Source organism: Lycium ferocissimum, chromosome 8 (genome assembly GCF_029784015.1).
Source record: "Lycium ferocissimum isolate CSIRO_LF1 chromosome 8, AGI_CSIRO_Lferr_CH_V1, whole genome shotgun sequence".
Taxonomy (NCBI): Eukaryota; Viridiplantae; Streptophyta; class Magnoliopsida; order Solanales; family Solanaceae; genus Lycium; species Lycium ferocissimum.
In genome coordinates, this window is record NC_081349.1 from 23,445,514 (window position 1) to 23,471,355 (window position 25,842).

The 25,842-nt window shown below is 35.4% G+C and overlaps 2 protein-coding genes and 1 long non-coding RNA gene across 6 annotated transcripts; 2 read left to right on the forward strand and 1 right to left on the reverse strand.

Annotated features, from left to right (window-relative positions):
• The first annotated feature begins 3,736 nt into the window (after positions 1-3,736).
• Positions 3,737-16,043, forward strand: LOC132067613 (ceramide kinase). 3 transcript variants are annotated; one of them, XM_059460892.1, is made up of 13 exons: positions 3,738-4,151; positions 5,612-5,752; positions 6,393-6,560; positions 6,911-7,003; positions 8,199-8,291; positions 9,844-10,048; positions 10,144-10,170; positions 11,367-11,454; positions 12,271-12,420; positions 13,185-13,286; positions 14,132-14,509; positions 15,351-15,417; positions 15,506-16,043. In XM_059460892.1, the coding sequence occupies exons 1-13, from the start codon at positions 3,975-3,977 to the stop codon at positions 15,641-15,643; spliced, it is 1,827 nt and encodes a 608-aa protein (XP_059316875.1). In that variant the 5' UTR covers positions 3,738-3,974; the 3' UTR covers positions 15,644-16,043. The 3 variants fall into 3 exon arrangements, with proteins under 3 accessions (XP_059316877.1, XP_059316875.1, XP_059316876.1); XM_059460893.1 differs by having other exon boundaries at positions 3,739-4,151; positions 11,370-11,454; XM_059460894.1 differs by lacking the exon at positions 8,199-8,291 and having other exon boundaries at positions 3,737-4,151.
• On the forward strand, positions 4,460-5,298 carry LOC132067614 (uncharacterized). Its single transcript, XR_009417191.1, has 2 exons — positions 4,460-4,872; positions 4,916-5,298. It is a non-coding gene; the product is annotated as an uncharacterized LOC132067614 (long non-coding RNA).
• A 2,508-nt stretch (positions 16,044-18,551) lies between the features above and the next one.
• Positions 18,552-25,543, reverse strand: LOC132067615 (lipid phosphate phosphatase 2-like). 2 transcript variants are annotated; one of them, XM_059460897.1, is made up of 9 exons: positions 25,327-25,543; positions 23,015-23,238; positions 22,805-22,892; positions 22,589-22,698; positions 22,405-22,498; positions 21,485-21,673; positions 21,322-21,381; positions 19,241-19,493; positions 18,552-18,777 (listed from the first exon to the last, which is right to left on the reverse strand). In XM_059460897.1, the coding sequence occupies exons 2-8, from the start codon at positions 23,228-23,230 to the stop codon at positions 19,279-19,281; spliced, it is 972 nt and encodes a 323-aa protein (XP_059316880.1). In that variant the 5' UTR covers positions 23,231-23,238; positions 25,327-25,543; the 3' UTR covers positions 18,552-18,777; positions 19,241-19,278. The 2 variants fall into 2 exon arrangements, with proteins under 2 accessions (XP_059316880.1, XP_059316879.1); XM_059460896.1 differs by lacking the exon at positions 18,552-18,777 and having other exon boundaries at positions 18,956-19,493; positions 25,327-25,539.
• Between the last annotated feature and the right edge of the window lie 299 nt (positions 25,544-25,842).

Here is a 25,842-nt window from a genome sequence, read left to right on the forward strand (position 1 = left end):
TTAATTTTCAATTAAAAAAATGTGAAAATCAATTGAGATTTTAATAAAAACAAGAATTTTGTTTTCATTTATCACATAAAAGGTACATAAAATAATTTTTTGCGAACTTTTGTTTATAACAGCCAAATGAGATTCAAACACCAGATGTCAGTATACATACACAAGACCTCACTATAGCAGTCGAGAAATTTTCATAAAAAAGCTATCATTATAGAGAGGTTTGAGTGATCCACTCTTTATTTTCAGGGATAATAGTAGTATCTTTATTGTCGGTAAATTTTAATTCTATTCCTTGTGCTATTAAATTAGGCCGTTTACACTTTCGATTAATTGAAATGGTGAATTTGTATCCTTCTGCTAGTGACTTCACAAATTCGTCGCATTATCAATCGTGACACTACTTTTTTAGGTATTTAAAAGAATTATTTTTTAATGAAAATATGTACATCTCAGATTTTTAAATTTGTTTAGCTAGACAAAAGGCCCCAGTTTACAATCTTGCTCCTACCAACATCTAAATTTCCAACAGATATAATGTTCATTAAGGAATCGTGGCACTACTTAATTATCTATATTTAATGTTAAATTTGTACTGTTTCTCAATATTCATTAAGGGATCAAAACTATATATTTTTGTTAATAAGGACTAAATGTGCTAAATATATATTATAAGGATCAAAATCAGAATTCAACAATAACCGAAGGATTAAAAATGATATTGTGCCTTATTTTTTTAACTAAAATTCGACAATTTGATCCTGCATCCAGAAAGGTAGATGTAGGAGTATTCTTGACTTAGCTGGATTCTGATTAGACTTGCTTTGACTGTATCTGCTTTTAATTATGCAATTATCCAAATTTACGAAGAAAATTAAATCGTCGTTACTAGTACTATTTTTTAACTTGGTTATAGGTTCAATCACTGATGGAAAACTTTGTAAGAAAATGTTAAACTTAGGAGCAGTGTATCTAGTCTTGATATCAAATTAATTAGCACCAATCATCAAAGAGACAACATATTATTTTTGGAATACATTTAATTTATTTAGATTGGAAGTACGATGGGATAATTCTCAATCAACGTTTTCCTAAGAACCAAAAAAAGAAATCAATTGAAATATCTAACTTCAAATCATCACATGCAACAAATATTGATTATATGTCATTTGAATTACACATGAAATCTTTTTGAATATGTAATCTAGTAATAATATCAGTTATTTTTCAAAAGGGATGATTGATGGATCGATTTCACATTCAATATTAGATCTTTGCAGTGATAGAATAATTTGCAGGAACCACTCAAGTTACAAAAAAAGATTTTTGCGTGAAAATTTTATTAATATTGAAAAATCACATACAAGAAAACAAATTTAAGAGTCTTATACGCCTTACATCATATTTAGAGAATAAGAATTCTTGACGTTATCAATAAATTGTACGATTGAATATCTTATAACATGATATAGTAACAATCATGGACAAAAATATTACCGGTCATCGTAGTAATAGGGACTTTTCATCAATTCTTATTCTTTTTTGGAGTTCGATTAGAATAATTAAACACGAGTCTTTTCCCATATCCCTCAATATATGTATATATATTTTTTTAATGATTCTTTATATGTATGTATATATATCGTGTGAACAACTTCTTCATAGCTTCATTCGAGTTCTATTCCTGCAAATATTATATAATGTTAATAGTAGTGAATAAGATGTGTCAATCTTATTTTGTCGTAAAATTTTTTCACATCCATTTTATTGTCCTATTTGCATTGTTTAGCGCAACAGTAAAACAAAATATAAGAAAAACAATTGAAAACACTAGTTATATTGTAATTTGGATAATTATTTGCGTCTAAATTGTGACGATTTTATATTAACTAAATCAAAAGTTTGTTCAATTTGGATTACATGAATATCATAAATTAAAATATAGAATACTTTGCAAAATTAAAAGAAAATCTATTTCAATAATTTCATGTAGTCTCGCAAAAAAAAAAAAAAAAAAAAAAAAAGGAAAGAAAAATTTGTGTTTTAGTATGAATTTGATAATTAACAAATTCTTAAAAGAAACAAACTAGTGGAAAGGAGGCTTTGACTTTTGAATTAACCGATAAATTTTGATCAACCATTTAACTTAATATTCAACTTATATTATCACGATTTAAGTTTTGAAAGTTATAATCTACATTTAACAAGAATTTACCCTACTAAACGAAGTAACAGGCGAGCTTCTTCATATCGTATCATTAAAAAATATAAACAACGTATCAAAACATAAATATCAACACCAATACTATAGCCATAAAATATCTCGTACGTCTAACTACAATATTAATGGGTAGTTGCTCAAAGTCATAAACTGAAATAAGCTAGAAGCAACCACATAACAAGTGGACTCTTAGCTATCACCGAGTAAATGCGGTCGATCGTCTTATCGATGAGTCCTTTATGAATCACGATCAGTCACTTGGTTCGCTTGTACTTTAAATCGAATATGTAAAATTACATAGGAAGAGAAGGAAAAGGCGGTGATTGTATCAATAAGTTTCGTACATCATTCTTAAAGATCGTAATGAGACTTTTGTAATACAGAAACTAATGATATAAGTATAACGCCCTACCCACATGCAAATCATAACCATATGCACTATAATTTAAAGAGGAAAAATGTCAAAAAATGTTCATTTTCTTTGGGTAGGTTATTGTCCCTTAAATATATTCCTGAATAGTGTTGATCTTCTAAGTTTGCTAAAAATGAAAACCTTAGATCTATATGAAATAAGTAACAAATAATGGATTGTCCAAATATGCCCTAGCTCCCTCGAAACTCAAGTACAATCACACCGACAAGCCACAAACAATCATAACAACCTAAACACGTACTTAAAACACGATAAAACTTTCCGTATCGGATGTTTACACAATAGCTGGTGCGAATAAGTTTTTTTACCTTCAAACACCGTATAGAAGTCAAACGGATAAGTTGTAGGTCGGAAATTTTGACCCGAATAAGTTTTACAAGTTGGATCATGACCTATCTTTTGGCATATTGTTCGTCCAAATTTGATTAAGCCAGTCAATTTAGTAGTCAGACTGTTTTGATCTCCAATTGTCCATTAGGATTAGGAGTGACGAATTAGCCTATAAAAATAGGGCAACTTACATATAAAGAGAAGAAGCTGTGAAAAATATGTAAGAAAAATAATATGATCGGCTCGGCGCAAACCTACGCAGGCAAGGGCAGAGCCCACACCCAATAACCACTCCAGCCACGGCCGCCGGATGTATCATGTATCTACGAAATGTAACTGTTACAAAAGGTAGTTATTATCAATAATCACCTCTTAGAAGAACTTACACCAAATAATTTTTCAATAAAAAATATGACCATCCAACCTGACTAAATTTGGACAGTTTATTGACCCACCTATTTATTAGCTCAATCATATTTAATCCGTCTAAATTTTGCCCAATCCGTCCATATAACACCTCTATTTAGGATTAATCAAGTTTAAGTTTTAAACAATTCATTCAACAAAAAGAATTCTTCAATTACCCATATGGAAAAGGGGAGAAAAAATATCATCAGCCTCACCATGCATCGCGGGCCATGGCGGAAAGTTGTAATTTGCTGTCTTACTAGACTTTTGAGATTTATAATAATAAAACGCTGAAATTCTCAGTTGTACAAAAAACAAAAAACTAAAAAAACAAAAATAGAGAGAAAAAAAAATTAAAATAAAGAACCCCAAAAAGAAGAAAACAAAACAAACAAAAAAAAACTGTTTTCAGCTTCTGGAAAATTTTGATGACCAAATTGAAATACTTTAATTTTGTGTTTTGACGATATGGGTATTTCTGTTAGAGGTCACATTCTTTATTGACAATTGTTCCTTTTAAAAAAAAATAAAAATAAAGAAAATTGGGTAGATTTGTGTCAGATATTTCAAGAATATTCAATAGCTATGGAGAGAACCCCAAATGAAAATGGTTTTCTTGAAAATAATTCTCCAGAAAATATACCATTTAATTCTCAAGACTCAATTTTTAGCTCAAATATGTTCTTGGATGGTGATGGAGAAGTTATTCTTACTCAATCTTCTGATAGATTGTCTTGGAAATCTGTTGAATCTGTACTTAATGTAAGTTCTTTTTTAATCTTGGGTTTTGTTTCTCATGCTTTTTTTTGCTTTCTTTCTTTCTGTTGTTTGTCTGTGTTTTATTTTGCTGTAAATTTGCCATTATTTTGATTTTCAGCTTGTTAAGCTTATGATATAATACCCATGTTTCATATGTTGTATTTTTTGCTCTTTATAGTAAATCATGTTTTTCTATGATCAGTTCCTCTGGTTTTTGTAGTTCTAAATAATCTGTTGGATTTGTTAGCTTTTATTGTTTGGTTGACATGAAAGAGTTTGGAGGTTGGAGCTTTGGCAGCTCAAAGATTTTTTTTTTTTTTGGTTTCTTTTTGGGTGTGTATTTAGCAATTAGCAAACTCACTTGAAGTGAGGTTTGCTATGTTTGTCACTGATTAAATTGAACAACATTGTTGTTTAAAGGTGCCATGCCGCGCATGCATCTTGTTCTGGCTGGATTTTGCTAACCTGTGACTGGACGACATGTTTTAGATAATCGACGAGGGAGAGTCCTATTTTATGATTGAACATTGAAAATTATAGCAAGTAGGTGTGAGCTGGCATGAAAACTTCAGCATTCTTCAAGGAAAATGGTGGTATTTGAATAAGGTGCTAAAAAATTAGTGCATATAAATACCACAACAACATACCCAGTATAATCCCACAAGGTGGGGTCTGGGGAGGGTAGAGTGTACGCAGACCTTACCCCTACGGCTTACCTTGGGAGGTAGGGAGGCTGTTTCCGATAGATCCTCAGCCCTCAGGTCAAGAGAAGGTGCCAAGACAACAATAATAATAGGCAGTAATAGCAACATATAATAAGATAAATGACGTTAAAGAAAGAAAGAACTAAACAATCAAGCTATATTAGAGATCTAAAAAATAAGCCAGTGAACAAAGATAAATATGACATTTTAAAAAAAGTGAAGTTTGCTGCCAGAAGTTCTCTCCTTTTTTCCTTCTTTTTTGGATGAGTAAGCAAAGACAAAAGATACTAGTAGAAATATCTCTTTAGTTCAAGTGGTTTTGTTGACTTGTTTTACACAATTTGTTGAATTAGATAACTAGTATACCAACTTCTTCTCCACCGAAGGTCCAAATAATTTGTTCGACTAAAATACTAAAACTTCAATTGATCCTCCAAATATATGTACATATATAAAGATTGTTGGTAGAATGTTTTCATGCTATGTAGTCTCTGGTAAATTGAGGCTGCCAATGTCTAAATCTCTGTAGTTCACACTGTCAATGACCCGTGAATTTTCTAGGAAGTTACAGGAAAAGGTGCCTTTTAATGTTTCAGATGAAACTAATATGACTCCCTGTTTATGCTTTATGATTTTCAATCCTAGAATAACAACGTGTTTTTGTTCACTTTCCTTAATCTTTACTTCCTTTGATATGTTGGTAATAAAGATGTTTTGCTGACCCTAAGGAAATGGTTTTGACTGTTCAATGTATGGCAGGGGCAGGATCCGTCATCTTGTTTCGGCAAAGAACTTGTTTCTAAGGGTGAAACCATATTGTGTTTTAGTGATATATACTCTGCAGAGTTCAGTGATTGGGGGTTGGTACACGAAGCTGCCTTCTTGGGCCAATCGTTTGAGGTTATAATTATTTAACGACGGTTAAGGCTCTAATAGCCTGTTTAGCCAAGCTTCTGCAAGGCCAAAAGTGTTTTTTTTTTTTAATTACAGTTGAGGTGTTTGGCCAAGCTTTTAGGATAAGAAAACGTGCTTTTGAGTTGAAACAGAAGTTGGTTTTGAGAAGCTGAAAAAAGTAGCTTCTCCCCAAAAGTATTTTTTTTGAAAAGCACTACTGAAAAAATACACTTAGAAGCACTTTTAAAAAGCTTGGCCAAACACAAACTGCTTCTCACCACAAAAATTATCGACTTTAAAATAAATGTCCGCTAGCACGTCGATCGGTTAATTCAATTAAACCTTTTCCTTTCCTTGAGCAGTACCTCCCAACAAGATTGATCCATTTGGACCTTGGTCCATGATGGCCTTTTGATTGATTTTGACGATTGGAACTCTCTATGAATGAAAAAGGGGTACTTCTTATTGTCAACCTCTTTCAGATATGAATCTATCTGATTCAGAAGGGACGAACTTGCAGTACTTTTTTGAAAAGCATTTTTGAAAAAACACTTTTCAAAATAAGTTGATTTTAGAAGCTTGGCCAAACAGGCTATAATTATGTTTCCTTTGATCAAGAGGTAGCAATATGTCTATGTGGATACAGATGTACCGATTTACAATACGCGGAGTCCAGAAATCAAAGACGCAACCTTCTGTTTTGGTGCCATCTTTTTACACTTTTGGACATAAGGATTCACAAACATGTCAGATGTGGGTTAATCGGATTAATGATCTTCTAGACATGGATGCTGAACGACCAAAGAGCCTTCTGGTACGTTTAATAAGTTTTCACTTACCAATGACTCTCTCTGTCCCAATTTGTGTGACACTCTTTCCTTTTTAGTCAGTCCCATAAAAAGTGACAACTTTCTATATTTAATAACAATTTGATTAAAATATCATTTTACGCTTTATGAGATGATTTATAGCCACACAAATATCTATAGCTTATTTTGGACCACAAGTTTCAAAAGTCTTCCTTTATTTCTTAAACTCTGTGCCCAGTCAAACACCTTCACATAAATTGGGCTGTAGTAGTGCAAGTACTCTCTAAATGGTGACAGAAATTAACTTCAGATTGAAGTTTACGTTTCTTCTGACTTTTTCCTTTGTGATTAGTAGGTTTTTATTAACCCAAAGAGTGGGAAAGGACTCGGATGTAAAGTTTGGGACACGGTGGCTCCGACATTTTCTCAAGCGAAAGTGAAAACGAAGGTAAACTTTTCTTGTAATATATCTATGTTCTGAAAACGTGAAACTTATTCAAGTTTTCTTCTGTTTATCTGCAAAATAGTCAATCAGATCAATTAAAATTCGTTGTTTTATTTGTCCCCTGGCTTAGTTTTAGTGGCAAAGGTTGGGGGACTTGTGACTTAGGCCACAAGTTTTGAGCCCTATGCCATGCAAACTAAGCCCGATATTCAAGTGAAGAAGGGTAGAGGGATAGACTGATTATCTCTGAGTTTTAAAGGCTGCAGTTGGTCCTAAGAGTTGGCTCTAGATGGATTTCTCGGTCATCAAAAAAGAAAAGAAATTGTTTTTTTCATTGTGTTAGTTTGAGGACGATTATTCTTGGACTTGGATATATTATATGGCTGTGTTATGTCAGTAAATTGTCAACATGTCAGGAATTTTTTCTCAAAGCGCTTTGTGGTTTCCTAAAGGAAAACTATGAATTCTATCCAACTTTATCTTGCTTCTTGAGTTTTATATGAGCTTGGAGTAACCAGATTGTTTCATGAGTAGTGGCTATTGATCAGATGTAGGGCTGGCAAAATTAGCCCGTGAAAACATGACCCACCCAACCCCCTCAAGTCTAGGCGGGTAAATGACCTGCCCGTTTATTAACTCAGCGCATTTTACCCCAACCCATTTCAGCCCATCTAAATATTGGGCTGATACGTAGCCCTAATTGATTCATAGAAACCTTGTCAAAATATTTTCAATTTTTTATTTATTTGATATATTATATATATCCACAATAAAGAAAAAGAATAATCATTTTATTAGGTACTTAAAAAATTATTAAAAAACAAACAAAGAAATTAAAATTTAGTAAGGATTAGGCGGGTTGGGTTATGACCCACTTTTTAGCCCATTTTAGCCCAGCCCGTTTCAGCCCAAGTAACTTTTGGGGCGGGTCGTTTATTAACTCAGCCCATTTTGACCCGCCCAAATCTAGCTCAACCCGCCCATTTGACACCCTTAATCAGATGAAATGTCTACATAGAAACACAAACAGTTTCATGGGGGTTACTCTTCAATCTTATGGTAACAGGATTTAATTTCCTAACTGTTCTGTCCCCTATCTGTAAATTGAACTTGGATAATTCAGCTTTAAAAGTGGATACTTTCATTGTTTATATTCCAGTTTGTACTCTTTTTAAGTTTGCTGTATTCTTTTCATCAGGTTACTGTGACAGAAAGGGCAGGACAAGCTTTTGATATAATGTCTTCCATTACAAATAGAGAGCTCCGTTCATATGATGGCGTGGTAGCAGTTGTAAGTACTAAGTAGTTAGTGATAGCTACGCTTTTCTTTATATTCATCTTTTTTTGGGAGTTCCATTATTTGGGAGAAAATGACAAAAATGGTCCCTTATCTTCGGTAGTAGGTCCAAAATAGTCCCTTAAGTATCACTTGAGAAGTTTTAGTCCTTTAAGTTTACCAAAAGTGAGCTCTTTTAGTCCCTGTCAGATATTTACCAAACTCTAGTTATTAAACTTTAACCCGGACATTTAATGGAAATACACTTTTGGCAAAGTTAAAGGACTAAAACTGCTCATGTAATACTTAAGGGACTAATTTGAACCTACTACCAAAGATAAGGGACTAATTTGAACCTACTACCAAAGATAAGGGACCATTTTTGTTATTTTCTCCTTTTTTTGGTATCAAACTTGAGCACTCGTTTGGGGTGTATAAATATCATTCATAAGTTCTTGAGGATTTGGAGCTTTTGGCTCAAATTTGCTGTATGAGATGCATAGAGGAAAGTGAAAATCAATCTAATAATAGAGTAATTGTTTAATGAGTCAAATCTTTTTTCCATATACATTTGACAAGTTTAAGAGAATTGAACATGTTTTCTCCTTGTTAGTAGGTTGATATTTTGTTCCTTCATGAAAAGTTTGCTTGCGCTTATAGGAAACAAGAACAGAAATTGTGATCCATAGGATAGTTGCCAAATGATCAATAAATGAAAGAACCTTTTTCTTGAAAAAATAACTGGACACATTGTCAACTTAGTTGACAATGGCTAGAATGACTCTGTAAGTAATTAGCAAACAGATGGAACAAATCATAAGAATTTCTATAGATGCATACAAGTTTCCTGGTACAGTTATCTATAACCTTAAATTTGACTGATAGCTAGCTGAATTGATGTATTACAAGGTTCTAGGGTATAATGCCCTTTATCTATCCAATAAACAGATGCATTGCAAGGTTCCTGTTCTGTTTCAAAATTCATGTTCAGTAGACTCCATGAAAATGCAATTGTACTTTTTCCCCATTTTAGACTCCATGACATTCTTGAACTAACGGTAAAGTTATTCCCGTGTGTGACCATCACCAATTCGAGCCGTGTAATCAGCCATTGTAGGTTGCCTACATTACACCCCCTTGGAGTGCGGCCCGTTCCCTAACCCAGTGTGAATTGGGATGATTCGTGCACCGCGCTGCCCCCTTTTATTAGTCAGTTCATATTTTTTTTAATAACCATGGACCGTGGTGTCCAGGCCAGCTTGCGCGTACCTAGACTAATTCCACGGGATACGTGCCACCTCCCACTAGCAACAGATACTAGTTAACTCTGTCCACCAAGGCTAGGACAGATGGAAAGAAATCACCTAGTGTTTTTTGTCTCTGCTGGGATTTGAACCCGAGACCTCATGGTTCTCAACCCACTTCATATTGATGCATTTGTTCTTCATTTTACCAATGTAGTGGAGTTGCAATGGATTTCACGACTTTTGTTAGTTTTTGCATTTTTTTACACTTCACCACCAAGTTGTTTGGGCTTCTTAGGTCTTACTATCTGACATCATTTCAGGGCGGTGATGGATTTTTCAATGAAATACTGAACGGTCTTCTCTTGTCAAGGCACAAATCTTCATATCCACCGAGCCCTACTGAACTTAACCATCCTGTTGAGAATAATGACAACGAGCCTGTTCTTGATACCAATGTGGATATCAGGGACCCATCTGATAGCGGTGAAGATGAATCTCCTCTTCTGAAGCAATCAGCAAACCTCAGTATGTAAACACGTAAATTCTCTCCTGAACTTGTTTTCCTTTGCATAATCAATATTTGTGAAGTGTGCTTATGATCAGTGTATCCGGAATTACAGGAACTGGAGAAGATTCCTGCCAAACAGGTTAGTTAATTTTATAATCATGATTAATCATCTTAAGAATTTGTATTTTATGTGTTGCAATCCTAAAGTAAATCAGTAAAAGTGCCCTAGATGAGACGGTTCGCAAATTCAAAATGATATTAGCTTTGGTAGAGGTTCTAGGTTCCAGTCTCATTGCTACACACAACAAAATATTTTCATGTGCTACCTGCAAGGGTGGCTAAGTTGGTTGAGCATGGGGCTTTCACAATGGAGGTATCATGTTCGAAACCCCCTGCCTACGACAACAGGGGATTTGCCTTCTGGGTCGAGCTCGTTGCACGGGGCTTACCTAGTGCGGGTTACCTCTCCTGTGTGATTTGCGAGCTATTGCACAGGAGCTGGGTCTGTGCGCACCCAAAGGATAGCGGCTGTGGGTTCCCATGTCATTAAAAAAAAAAAAAAAAAAAAAAAAGATTCAGTTGCTGGACCCAAGAAAAAGAATCTGGCTTGCAAGTGAGGGGGAGTGTTGTAAACCTATATTACTAAATAAAAGCGTCCCTATCCGATTGTTTAGGGATAATAGCATTTTTGGTCCCTCAATTATGGGCAAATTATGTGTTGGTCCTTGTGATATATGACTTAGCACATTTAACCTTCAATTTATTAAATGTGTGCTTTTAGTCCCTTTATGTAGGAAATATGTTATATTTTGATTATTTTAGAAATACACCTCCCTCAAATATGGAGTGGCAATACAAGTTTAACATACCACATGGAAATATGGAGTGGCAATACAAGTTTAACATACCACATGGGTAATTAATTGGTAAAACATTTAATAGTTCAAGAATTTAGTGATTATTCACAAGCAAATGGTATTGCACATGTCAAGTAGTGGAATGTTAAATGTGCTTAGTCAGATATCATAAGGACTAAAACCAGAATTGATCGATAACTAAGGGACCAAAAATGCTATTAACCCGATAGTTTAAGTATTTTGATGAGGTAATACACAATTCAATAATATCTAAAATTTTGTTTGGATGGACATAATCAGAATGATAGGAAGGGAGGGAGACAGATAAGATTGACAACGTTGTATTTGAACACATAATCATTTGTTTTTCCTCTTCTTCCTCCCTTTGAAACCAACCTAAGTGCACTAGTTCTTTCCTCTTGCGAGGAACTTCTTTTAAATGATACAACATCATTGATTTACCCTTTTGCCATCTCAGCAGCGGACGATCTCGAGTTTTCTTTCCCAAATGAAAAATTCAGATTTGGACTTATTCCAGCAGGATCAACAGATGCCATTGTAATATGGTAAGGTCCTATATTAATACTTGTCAGTATAGTTGAATAGTAATTTTGTCGTTAGAGGCTTCATTTTTATGAATGGTGTCTTTGGTATCTACTCTCTGAGTGTTGGACGTTCAGAATTATTAAGGTACAAGCAGCATGACGAGTGGTTGTCCTTGTGTAACGGTCAAAAGTGTGAGCTAAGGACAAATATTATCCACGTTGAGTTTTCTTAATTACACTACAAAATTAACTTAAGCATCTGTCACCTTCCAGATACACAGGCCGCAGAACTTAAGATACCTTTTGCTAGTAGAACCAAATTGTATGGTAAGAAAACCACTGAAAATTGTTTTACATTTAATCATCATAAAATCATCTGTGAAGATTCTAATATGAATTGAGGCAGGATTGTCTTAACTTTCTTGACTGGTATATTTTACCTGCTATGAATGTTGTTGTCCTCGTTGATATTTACTACTCCCCCATCCCTCCCAATTTATGTGATGGTGTTTGACTGACACGGAGTTTAAGAATGAAAGGAAGACTTTTGAACTTGTGGTCTAAAATAAGCCGTAAGTATTTGTGTGGCAGTAAATCATTCATTAACGGTAGAACGGGAAGTTTATAGTTAAATTTTTACTAAATATAGAAAGGTGTCATTCATTTGGGACTGACTTAAAAGGAAAGATTGTCACATAAATTGGGATGGAGAGAGTATAACTTAGTATGCATGTGGGTTTCGTTTTTAAAGTCCTATGTTATCCTTAGCATTTAGCAATTTCGGATATGTTGCTACCTGCAATTTTTTGAAAACCTAGTTAACTTTCATTTTTGCAGTACTACAGGGGCTAGGGATGCTATGACTTCTGCATTGCAAATCATCCTTGGTAAAGCGGTGTGCCTTGATATTGCTCAAGTTGTAAGATGGAAAAAGACTTCTACATCTAAGGACGAACCCTGTGTACGTTATGCAGCTTCTTTTGCTGGGTAATTTTCATCTATCATTGGTAAACTCAATATGCTTTTTCAAACCAGCAGCTCTCTAATTGCTTTAGCTGATACTCACTGTTAGTATGTGGTGCACTTTCTACCTTTCTTTCTGCTTTATTTTGAATCCACCAATATCCAGGTGTAGCAGCCTACTTTCTTTGTTTAAGAGAAATTGACATAAATTGCCTCCCCACAAAGGTAGGGGTAGGTCTGCGTACACCCCACCCTCCCCAAACCGCACTTGTGGGACCACACTGGGTATGTTGTTGTTGACATAAATAGCCTCTGACCAAGATAATAGCCAGCACATGTATATTTTTTGTATATTAATGAATAATATACATTTTTGATACATAATAGTGTATATTTTTTGTATATTTGGCTAGTGAATGTGATTAATTTTTGGCCGACCAGCCAAACGTATAACTTGACCTTTTTTTAACTTGTTGATAAATATGTGGCATTTAGTTGAGAAGTGAGCAATACATTATCAAATTTGCTGGCTTTATTCTACTGAATCCTTTGCTTCTTTTGTTCGCTATGCCTATAATAATCTATGGTTTTACGTCATGGATTTAAACCCCGCTGCACACAAAAACCTGATTTTTAAGTGGAGAGGGGTAGAAGGGTCCACTGAGTTTTGAACCTTGCATTACTGGCCCTTGGGCATTTCAAAGTTATAAAAAAAGATAATCTATGGTATTTTTTTATTTTAAGATTTAATTTCTCTTCTGCTTCATAATCATTCGCTCACTTATCAGGTATGGGTTTTATGGAGATGTAATTACTGAGAGCGAGAAGTACAGGTGGATGGGCCCTAAGCGATATGATTATGCAGGAACAAAGGTGTTTCTTCGTCACAGGTATATGGTTTGCCGACCAATTTTTTGGTGCAAATATGGCAGAGTTTGCCCTATTTATCAGTTTTCCCAATCCCCACTACCTTAATGAGCATCCCCACTTCTTAGCTCACAGGTATTGCTGTCATTAATGAGGTTTTCAATGGGTAATGTTGGGAGGCTAGAGTAGATGTATCAGGGGCATATGCAGCATAGTAGTATCGGGTTCATCTGAACCTGGTACTTTTAACGTGGAGCATAAATTTATGCGCAGAGTCTTTTAAAATTACAATAAATATTGGATATGAACCCACAACTTTAAGAATACAATAATTTAATGCTAAGAACCTTAAAGACTGAACCCACAGAGTTTAAATCCTAGATCCACCTCTGATTGTGTTTATCCGAAAACATGTGCTTGACCTATTGTGGTTGAGCTGATTGGATGGTGATTGCTGGACCTTGATGGGTCTGATGGAAAATGGGTCCAAAATAGTCACTGCTCGTGACACTCCATTTTTCCCTCTGCTGCTCCTCCCCAGGGCTTGTCCGACCTCCCGGGTGGATGATGGAAATCGACTGTATTATAAGAAGTGGCGGATCCACCGTAGAAGTTACAGGTTCAGCAAACACCAGTAACTTTAGTCCAGACCTTGTATTTGTGTTAAAATTTCAATTAATCTGTATAAATAATATATCAAGAACCAGTAAACAAAAAGGGTTGAGGTCCAGAACAACATAAACTTAAAATCCTTGATCCGCCTCTTATAAGACCAACTTGAACTTGGATCCATGTCTTCCCTAGATCACTCGATTTCATATACTTCTTACTGATGTCGGATATTTTATGACTTTTATGTTTTCTTTAGATCGTATGAAGCAGAAGTTGCATATGTGGAAGTTGAATCAGAAAAGAAAAACACAGGTCCTGAGAAAGAGTCATCGGGCAGCTGGACTAAGGGATTGTGGTCCCTACTCAAAAAGTCCGAAAGAGTAGCTTGTCGTGCAAACTGCAATATTTGCAAGACGAAAGCAGGCCACACATCGGCAAAATGTCCCAGCTTGCAGCCCTATTCAAAAGATTCAAGATGGTTAAAGTCAAAAGGGAATTTTCTTAGTGTTGGAGCTGCTGTAATCTCTTGCAGAAATGAAAAAGCGCCCGACGGTCTGGTGGCTGATGCACACCTTTCTGATGGTTTTCTGCATCTTATATTAATTAAGGACTGTCCTCATGCATGTTATTTGTGGTAAAAATCTCACACATTCTTTCTCTCTCACTAAATAGACCTAGTGGTTTAACTACTAAGCTTGTGACTAAGGGTGTGTTTGGTATGGAGAAACATTATTTGGAAAATATTTTCCAATTTTTCCATGTTGGGCTGGTCAAAATTTTTTGGAAAATATTCTTTAGGAAAACAAGTTCCTTAAATATCAGGATAATGACTTCCCAAGACTCTGGATGAGTAGGGAAACAAGTTCCGTAAGTGGCATTTTCAAGATCATTGTCTCCTTCCCACCCCCTAACGATACCAACCCATACCCCTCCACCCCTTTACCATTCCACCTGCCACTCCTGAACCCATCCTCCACCCTATAGTGTTTTCTTAGATTAAATATAAATGCTCTTGGGATAATAGTTTGAAGGGGAGCCTTGGCGTAACTGGTAAAGTTGCTGCCATGTGACCAGGAGGTCACGGGTTCGAGCCGTGGAAACAGCCTCTTGCAGAAATGTAAGGTAAGGTTGCGTACAATAGACCCTTGTGGTCCGGCCCTTCCCCGGAGCCCGCGCATAGCGGGAGCTTAGTGCACCGGGCTCTTGGGATAATAGTTTATTTGCTTACTTACCAAACACCAAAAAACAAGTAAGAAAATCACTTATTTTCCAAGAAAACATTTTCCTTCTTATCAAACACACCTTTACATGCAAGATCGATGTATGTTCACTCAATTGTTATTGATTTTTTTAATGACATGAAAATGGAGAAAGAGACCAAAATGGTTCGACTTGAATGTGTCCGCATTTTTAGCATGGGCATCACTTATCTTGGCCCTGCTGATGTCCACACGATGTTTGTCTATTTTATGCAGTCACCTTCTGCAGCTAGCAAAGAAGGATGGCAACCCGCTAGATTTTGAATTCGTTGAGCACCATAAGGTACGAATTCCCCCGAGAACTCTTTTTTCCCTGCTAATCTTTCCATGAAGCTATTCTTTCATGACATTTTCTGCAATATGCTAAGCAGACTCCGGCATTCACATTCACTTCTTTCGGCAAGGAGAGCATATGGAACGTCGATGGCGAGCTCTTTCAAGCTCATCAACTTTCAGCTCAAGTGTTTCGCGGGCTTATTAACTTGTTTGCTAGTGGCCCTGAAGCCTAAAGTAGCTCAGTATCTCTTCATATAGGCTATGTTGCTCTGACTCTTAGAGAATGCTACTGCACTCGTGTTGGATCCTCCCAAAATGCACTATTTTTGGAGGATCCGACACGCACCCATTGATATTTTTTGAAGACTCCGAGCAACATAACATACAAGTATCGTTTCTTGTTGGAAAGCTATTGAGTATTCCATCAATTGGTTTATGACTAGTCATAAAAAAATTGTATTTGACAGCCCACTTCCTGCCTGAAGGTTACAAAGAGAGGCAGGGGGTAAGCCAGTGATTGTGTTTAGAGAACTGCTGAATTTTCTCATAAGTTGTATAGGTGAAAACAAGTGGACCTTATACATATATAAATAAAGTTCTGACTTAAATGTAGGATCAATATATTCCATGGTATTTCATGAGGTTGTGTTGAAGTGTGTGACCGTCTCATGTAAAAGTGTAAGCTATTAGAGAGCTCATTTATTTTTTTAAGGGTTAATAGCAGTTTTGGTCCCTTAATTATTATTAAGCTTTCTTGTTAGTTCATTTAACCTTATTACTTGAGCCGTATACTTCAAATCTATTTGGTCATGAATATTCACAAATTTTTAGATATATTAATCATTTCATTACACCTTTTGTTATATTGAAATTGTACTGTTATTCTATATTGGGCAAATTGCATGATTGCCCTTCGCTGGACGTGGTCTTTAATTTTCCTCCCTCAAATTGGTGGTCTTGAACTTGCTTTTTTTTTTTTTTTTTTTTTTTTTTTTTCTTCTTGCGCGTATTGGCCTTCATTGGGGGTGGTTTTTAATTTTGTCCTCCAAATTGGTGGTCTTTAAGTTTTGCCCTTCGTCTAATACCCCGAGGTTGTGGGTTCGAACCCCAGTTTAGCAACAAAAAAAATCGCAAGGCGGAATTTAAAGGCCCAAGGCAGAATTTGCAGCGAAATTCTGCCTGAAGGGCAAAAGTTAAAGACCACCAATTTGAGGGACAAAAATTAAAGACCACCCCAACGAAGGACAATCCTGCAAATTGTTGCCCTTAAGGCCTAAATTCTGCCTTCTGCCTTAAGGCAGAATTTGCATGAGCAGATTGGTTAAAGATTATCTAAAAACTGTTTGATTTTGGAGGGGAATGAAGGTTCAAACTCATTGTTATTTTAATTGGATGAAATAGTACCATGAGATCAAATAAAAATCAACTTGCAGAAAGGAGTTTGAGGTTGAATATACCTAATTTTTGCCAAAATCAAAACAATTTCGAGATATGATACTAAGTGGTGTGCTAGGCTTCAAGAAGACACTTTCTTTTATAAATTTCTAAAACCATCCTGCAATCAACCACATCATTGGTTGAAACATCCACCATTGTAATTGGCTTTCCACTTGTAACTTTTTTTCCTCCACAAATACCAATTTTCTTGCTTCCTTCTAAACTTATCATTTTATTAACATAAGCATTGTGAAAACTTGTCAATAGCTTCAATGGTGAAAATAGCTTCCAATGGAGCTTAATTTGTTTCATCTTCAAAAAAACTATTCTTTTCTTGTTTCCAAGCCTAATAATTCTTATCTTCCTCTTGTTATTATCCCTTTTCGCATCTCCTAGTCTTTGGTACTTTTGCCTCCTCCAAAATTTCTTTACGTTATCCAAATATGAAAAACCAAGAATTGCCATTGATGAGGTTTTTTTGTTAGCAGCGACAGATCAGACAAGAACTTGATGAGTGAAATCTCCTGATAAAAGAAAAAAGAACTTTCTACACGAGTGATTTAAGTAGAACCATAAGATATACAACTTAGAAATGTAAAGAATTTGTGTGGATTTTCTAGGAGTGAGAAGGGACACTTTATATAGAATAAGAATGGCATATTATGGTTAGATTTGATAGGATAATGACAATGAAAAACTTCATTTGATTATGTAAGAGTAAGGTATAAACATAAACAAAAGGCTAAACAAAACGACACGATATTTATGATGTATGTATAGTTTAAACACTATAAACACTGTGACCTCACTATTAAGGTGGATCCTAGTTAAAAGGATCATAAGTAGATGATAATAGCCTATACATATTGACTGTTTCAAACATGTAGTAAACGACTGTTACATTGAAATTTTTGCTGCATATCGGATGATAGCACTTTTGGTCTTTCAATGATTAGTACATTTTAATTTTAATCCTTTGATATTTGACTAAATGTGCTAACCTTCAATTACTTGAGATGTGCACTTAATATTTTTTTGCTTATGAATATTCATAAATTTTCAGATTTATTAACCTTTCAACTGTTTTTTTAGCCATGTGTTATGTTAAAATTATATTGTTATGCCATATTTAAGGGTAATATACTTCTAAAAATAGCTCAAACATAACATATTTTCTACGTAAAGAGAAATCATACATTTTAATTAATTAATGGTTAAATGTAATGGATTATATATCACAAGAACCAAAATCAAACTTTCCCAATAACTGAGGCACCAAAAGTACTATTATCCCTACAGTTTATCAGGTTATGTGATATGAATGATAAATTGTTTTATATTCAAAACTATTTGAGGTCACTTTAAGTAGGTTTTCCGGCCATTTTACTTTGAAAGATATATGTATGATCTCGAGTGAGAAAGAATGTCTCTTTTAGGTAATTTCGTTAAGTTAAATGACTATTCGAGAAATGAACTCCGAAACAAGTTATTCTAGATTAGTTAGATCCAGAACGGAAAGAATACTCCTATTAAACCAAGAACGAGTCAATCATTAGCCAAATGTCCACATGAACAAGCTTTTTGGTCCTTGCTAATCCAACCTAGAAATGACATTTTGGTTGCTAAATTATGTAAGTTCCCCACAAATGAAGAAAAAAATTATAAACAAACTTGCCCGAACACTGGGATTATAATTTATTAAAAAAAAAAAAACGTAAAAAAGATAAGCTGGATCACAATGATTTACATTACATTTCGATGACCTCAAGACCGTCCGCTGCTGAGTCAATTGAAAAGGTCCAATATAATCCCTAACACTTGCTGCCAAAGCTTGCCGTCTCTTATACTATATGTGCAACAGGGGTTGTGTTATAAGCAACCTACCCCGACGCAAGCATCAGTGGCTGATTCTATGGGTCGAACATAGGACCTATAAATCATACGGAATCAACTTTACCGCTTAGGCTCTAATAAGTTTCAACCATAAATTGAAATGACTTTTTCAAAGAAACTATAGACGGTGGCACGCACACACACACTTTAGCATACATCAGAGAATTCCATACTTCCGGTAAAAGGTAAACTCATGAACAATCAACAAAATGACCTATCCCTTAAACCAATGCTCATAACCATAGGCCACCAGAGTTTATCTCAATGTCATGTCTATGTATCACATTTATCTTGTCTATTAACGAAAGAAATCACGGAAATTACTTGAGGACTAGGTAGTGGTTAGCACGTCGAGTTCTTGAAGTCAAATCTATGAAGCAAAATGTAAAATTACAAGGGTAGAAGAAGTTCGCAGCAGTGGAAAACAAGGAACCCCTGAAAGAATCTACCTATTCGACGAGAAGCAACTCACCCTACGAAACTAACAGAGTGCAGCATACCTATTCTGATCTATACAGTTAATGCGTGAAACGTGACATCAATGCCTCCATCTTCCATTTTCAACGTCTTCATCAAAGATTGGTCTGGTCTCACGGGCACTGTGTTCTGATATGGCAATGCCATGTTGAGGTTCAGCATACATACTGTCAACTTCGGGTTGCCTTATAGTAAGATGACCTGGATTATTCGACATAGATTGCGTACTAGTTTGCTGTTCTGCCAGCCTCTGTAAATGCACATGGGGCATCCTACCTGGACATGGAATAGGCAGTGTAAAAATTTCCATAAGGAGTTCGATCAACTAAAAATACATGTCATGTCAACTTCTTCTTTCGAGTCTTCAGATCTATATAGTTAGAACTTTCTAGGAACAGTAAAATGTGAATCTCCTCTCAGGAAGATAACAGCAATAAGAGAGCATTATATAGAAAATGCAAGGGAAATTGCCAGTTTAAGAATGGAAGGACTACAAAGCCTGGAAACCTTCGGGGTTTGCATAAACCAACTATGAAAAATCAGCAACAATAGGCTAAGTGATACTGGCTCCTTTAACTTATTCATTTACATTCTTTTGTCCTTCAGCTGGGCAAAGGCTGCATCTAACAACATTTGGAAAGCAAAGATAATTTAGCATTGAGGGTCCCCGCCTTTTCTTTATTAGTTGTTGGAGTAAACTTTAGGGAAAAACAACAGAACGGGAAACAAGACCTTTCTCAAAGGCGCTTTGCCATGTGTTCACCAATGCACATTTCTAGCTGTTCCCCTCCCCCCAAACCCTAAACCCAACAACGGAAAATGTGCAATGACTAAGCAATATTCACCCCTTAACTTTTTCCTTTGTTTCTTTCTCCGTCCTCAGCTGGGCGAGGACTCGAAACTTACACCATTTGGAAACCAAAAACAGAAATTAGTATTCAACGCAACAAGAAGGAATTGTGCTCCCCCATGTGTCATGCCATTGCCCATTTCCAGCACTTCCCCACCCACCTAAAGAGTTAAAAAAAAATAAAAAAAATAAAAAAAACAAAAAAATAACAGTTCCATGCCACCCATCTTGTCTGAAAATACATGTCAGCATCTTTCTTTATGTCCCAAAAGAACTTAGCATTATTTCACAATCACCTTTTCCAGAACAAAGGTTAAATTTAATACTCAATGATAAAAGATCAAACCGATCAAAGGTCCTTATGCTTGCTTGATTTTCTTTTATGCAACTTTGTCAAAGTTCCATTCAGTTTCACTCGTGGGAAGTGTTTGGTGTTGCTATCATAATTGCATCCAGCATCAGTAGAAATCAAATTAAGCATCTGAAGAGCTTTGTTAAAGATATATATGTTATATTTCAAGAGCTGAAGACAACAAAATACCCTAAGGTTACATCTAGGAAATTCAGATGGATAACATAGCAGAATGTAAATGTGAACTCTGTTGTGACTACACCCATCTCTTTCCGCTGGTTTGGTGTCCTTACAGTATCATTTCTTCTAGTTTCTAACTACTATTAGATACCCTTCGATGAGTCCACGTCCTCTTATGGAGATAAATAGAGAAATGTTTAACAACTGCTGACTTTGGTAACACTATATACTTCTAAATCTTAAATTGTAGTTTAAATTATGCAAATGGTTAAACACCTCATAACTTCTAATTACATGCAAATCTGGACAGCTACCTACTCTGGAATAGTTGACGAAAAGGAAAGTCCCATGCACCCATACTTTTGAGGATGAAGAGGCACTCTAATAGGAGAGAGCATGCTTAGAATTCTGCAACAGTAGAATCTGAAGTTATCTGAAATCCTCCAGACAACTTCCATTATGTTTTGTGGGATTTTGCAAGGAAGTGAGAATTTAAAGAGGAAGTGAGGAACTCATTTGCACATCTTTCATATTATCTTTTAGCCAACTATATAAACTCATTATAGACATGTGCCGGTCGAATTGATTTACAATTTACTTCACAATAATCTATAATGCCGTACTGTAAAGGATTATAACTAGTACACTGTCTAATTCTTTGTTTTTACTGATCTGACGTAGGATTACTGTGAAAAGAGAAAATGAAGAAAGAGACCACGTACCATCTATATCATATGGTGGGGGAAAGAATTGTAAGTACACAATTGAAGCAACAGTCAATCCTGCATAAATGGCACAAAGAAAATAAACAATAAGTATCTCTACCCAAGGCAATAAGAAACAATAAAACTAGAAAAAGTACGTGTTCATCTATATTCTACAGACCTAGGAGACCTCCAGCAAATACATCCTGCCAATGGTGCCAGTAATCATCAACTCGGGAAACTGCAACTAATGCCGCAACCAGTAAGGGCAGGAAAACAAGGCAGAGCTTAGCAACATGGCCGCTTCGATCAAATGCCTTGATTTTTCCAGACAGGTACCAAGCAAGGAAGCCAAGACCAGCAAAAGACCCTATCGCATGATACCAACAAATGCCAACAAGGATTCAGTTTTCTCTAAGAACTCAAATTTTACTCAAAGCAAGCCAAGATCTTTGATAAAACAGCCAAACACCCTTACAGCTACATAGAGAAACATAATATCTCCTATTGTCATATCTGAGTGAAGCATAAGCCAGAGTCACTTATTCACTTGCAGGAATTCCGAGTTGCAAGCTAGATGTCTACTTAAGTAGATAATCCAAGCTTAAGTCACTGTCAGCTGTGAACTTGCTATTTAATATGGCTGAACTACTTGAGGTAAAAACTTTACTATTAAAAAATTATAGGTTAAAAATATGGGAAAAAGAGTGATAGGGTAGTGATAAATACAAAACTCTATTATTTGGCATTTTAATCGTTACACAAATTCGGCACGTACTTGACTGAATTATACCGGACAACACAGCATAGATTTTTCATTCTTCCAGTCCTTTATATATAATTGTTTAAGCATCAATTGAACTACTTACAAGTAAAAGCAATCTAAAATGTTGCAGTGAAAATCCGATGCTGAATGGGAGAAGATAAAAGTATCAATGAAAAGGAAAAGAAAACAGTTCACATCACTGAGAGTTTCATCGGAAGAAAGAATGAAAGTGAAGGGTATGTGCTCATTATGTTTAAAGGGACGAGTACCAGAAAGGAAATAATCACAATTTTCTGATGCCAACAATGCAATTGATGGGGAATAGTTATACTCACAAGAACTATGTCCGCTTGGGAAACTCTTATGTCCTTCTTTGATAACACTTTTCAAGCCAGTGCAGTTGACATTGCTTGTGATTTTATCAAACACCTAAAACAAAAAATTATAATTGGAAGTTACAAATGTTGTTATATCAGTTACTGATACAGAAGGGATATTCCAAGCAATGAATAAACACACCCCTTTTCCATCAGGGAAACACCGCCAAAAAAAGTCTGGACGAGGTCGACCAACGGCATCTTTGATTGCATCAGTAAGAACTGCCGTGATGAGTACAGAGTACAGCAATCCTGAACAAAGACACACGAAGTAATCAATCTGATCCAGTTACATATACTTGCCAACATAACTTGCCACCAGCCAAAAACTGATAGTCACATAAGGGACAAAGAATACCTAACATAGCTTGATGCACATCGTAGACATCCCTTCTAATGAAGTAAAAGACAAGGACGACCAGTAAAGGTAAGATTATAGCAATAATCTGATTACAAGGAAAGACATATGGATTATAAAGTGCCCATTGTAGAAGTACAAAAAAAATACATACTACTCTTATGATTGTGTATTGTCCCAAACACAATTTGCCATGAAGGTTGCACTTACCGGAACAGCCCAAAAAGGAATGGTATTGCCTTTCAAAGGGTATCTCAAATCTGTCATCATGTCAGATCCAACAAAACGGTGAAACGGTTCTATCACATTTAAACCTATATCAATCACCACAAGTAGGAAGAGAATAATCCAGTCATGCATGTGAAATCTTGCTACTTCCACTCCCTGAGTTCTGAATGTATGAGCACCCAATTGAATCTCTGGCATTTTACCAACTAACACAACCAGAATATCGGTCAGCAAAAACTTTATGACATTGATACACAAGCAACAAGAAACAGAGATTGTCTCTGGTAGCATATATACAGAAGACATGATAAGATTAATCATGTTCTCTTTATAGTCAATGTGACTCAAAGTATTCTCTACCGCACTTAGACATAGATTCAACATGGGAATTTCAGAGAAAGAAAAAGATATGATATGGGTACGACACAACCACTAAAAGAACAGATAACATCTATAGTGTTTTAAAATCTGATGACAAACACATACAAATATAAAAACAACGACGGCTACTAAGCCTCAATCCAGCGCTAGTTTGGATCCGCTATATAACTCCTTACAATCCATTTTCTTCTGTTTCGTCTCATATTGATATGATCCTAAATGGCACAAATGACTCAACTACTCAAACTTCTCCAAGGATTTGTGTTGGAAGCAGATTCATGGAGGATGAAGCTTTGGGAGCATTTAAATGGAGTCATGGGAGGGCCTTCAAGCTATGGGAGAAGATGTCAAGAGTCCAAGGCCCAAGGCTTGCCTCTTAAAGTGGCTACAATTGCAAGCTTGGATGATTCAAGGCCGGAAGATGGCTATTTGCGCAAGTGGCTACTTTGCGCAAGAAGGCCATGCATGCAAGGTTGATTAGAGGTCCATCGATGCAAGGAGGGACCTATTTGGCCATTGAAGGTCAATCCTTGAATTGAAGACTACACTAAGAAGACTAGCCAAACAAGGCCCTTGCCTCATTAATGACATTTTTGTAATAACTTAGTCTTCTTTAGTCTAGGAGTATAAATACTAGACTTAGACATTTCATTTACTTAGATTATGATGAATTGAGAATACTCCTTAGGAGAGATAGATTGTTTAGCTAGGATTAGCTTTAGATTAGTAATAGTTAATGGTGGATTCCATTGTTGGTTTTGAACCGATTTCCATTGATTTCATGAAGGGTTGTTCATTTGTGGATTCAATTGAATTTCCCTTGATTTCAAATAGTATAGCTTCTTTGAATTGAATCAAATTGAGAGGGTCTAGGTTTCATATAATTAGGTTTGCTCATAGGTTCGTTATTCATTGAGTCTTGCTTTTATCCTCTATTTCTCATCCCCTTTTCTTCAATTCTCATCCCCAATTTCTTGTTTATCCTTAATTCCGCAGTTTAATTATTCAATCAATCGATCAATTCTGGTTAGGCATTAAAAGTGTTTCTATCCATAAGAATCACGCAATAGAATGTCTTCACAGATTACTCTCTAATTTCATCCCTTATTACTTCAATTTAACTTTGAATATTCATTTTCCTAACAATAAGCTTAAGTACACTAATTTCCACAAGCTTGCAGAACTTTCACATTATTCCTTTTTTTTTTTTTTTTTTTTTTTTTAATTTACCCTTCGGGTGCGCACAGGTAAACCCAACTCCTATACAATAACTCGCAAACCACACAGAGGTAACCCAACTCCTATACAATAACTCGCAAACCACACAGAGGTAACCCGCACTAGGCAAATTTGAACACTTACGTACACTCAAATTTCCACACAAGCTTGCAGAACTTTCACATTATTCCTTCTTCTTTTTTTTTTTTTTTTTTTTTAATTAACCCTTCGGGTGTGCACAGGTAAACCCAACTCCTATGCAATAGCTTGCAAACCACACAGAGGTAACCCGCACTAGGCAAATTTGAACACTTACGTACACTCAAATTTCCATAAGTTCACACAACTGTGAAAAAAAGTAATTAAAACTAACTTAAACAACAAAAATGAACAGAATAAAGTTTTACAAAAAAAAAAAGTTAATCAGTGTGAAAGCGAAAACTGAAGAAACTGCAAAAAGTTCATTAATAATACTTACGTACACTCAATTTAAACTTTAAATCCTCATTTTCCTAACAATAACACTTAGGTACACTCAAGTTTCCACAAGCTCATACAACTGTGAAGAAGTAATTAAACAACAAAAATGAACAGTTTTAAAAAAAAAAAAAAAAAAACCTTAATAGCTGCTAAAGCGAAAACTGAAGAAACTGCAGAAAGTACATTAATAATAACATAAATGGAAGAATTTTCACCTGAAAATATCTGGAGAAGAGAAATGGGTTGGAGATAATGATTTTGGGAGCGTTTTTTTAATTTTTGTTTTGGAAATTCAAATTATGAATTGGAGAGATAAAGTAGTGGAGAGGAAAAGGAAAGCAAAGGAAGAGTCTCCTTTATTCAAAAGCAGAGATTGAGAAAATATAAAAGTGAACGCAATTTCAACTTTTGATTTTTTTGATACAAATACGAAAACGTTAAGCGAGATAGAGACAAAAAGGGACAATTATTAATTACTAGTAAATAAAATTTGCATACATTTGGGATATTTTTTGAAAAATAACATTGCTTTATTATTATTTTTTTTGGTTCTCGATTCTCGAATAAGAGAGGCGTTTTAAAAAAGGAGATATTTTTTTCCAAATAAATCTCCTTTCTTGTTTAATCAAAGGTTTAATATTTAACAGTCGGTGGCAGGACCACATTACTTAAGGAGTGCAGCTTGAAATTCCTTCGTCAGAAAATTATACTGTATAGTTTGATAAAAGTTT

Bases quoted from the DNA above. Each gene is read 5' to 3' on its own strand.
- LOC132067615 (XM_059460897.1), bottom strand. From the start codon at position 23,230: ATGCCAGAGATTCAATTGGGTGCTCATACATTCAGAACTCAGGGAGTG. The intron at 22,699-22,804 runs GTATTCTTTGTC...GTCTTTGTTCAG, and splicing joins TGTGCATCAAGCTATGTTAG to GATTGCTGTACTCTGTACTC. The intron at 21,674-22,404 runs GTGAGTATAACT...ATCATGCGATAG, and splicing joins CCCAAGCGGACATAGTTCTT to GGTCTTTTGCTGGTCTTGGC.
- LOC132067613 (XM_059460892.1), top strand. From the start codon at position 3,975: ATGGAGAGAACCCCAAATGAAAATGGTTTTCTTGAAAATAATTCTCCA. The intron at 4,152-5,611 runs GTAAGTTCTTTT...AATGTATGGCAG, and splicing joins CTGTTGAATCTGTACTTAAT to GGGCAGGATCCGTCATCTTG. The intron at 12,421-13,184 runs GTAATTTTCATC...CTCACTTATCAG, and splicing joins TATGCAGCTTCTTTTGCTGG to GTATGGGTTTTATGGAGATG.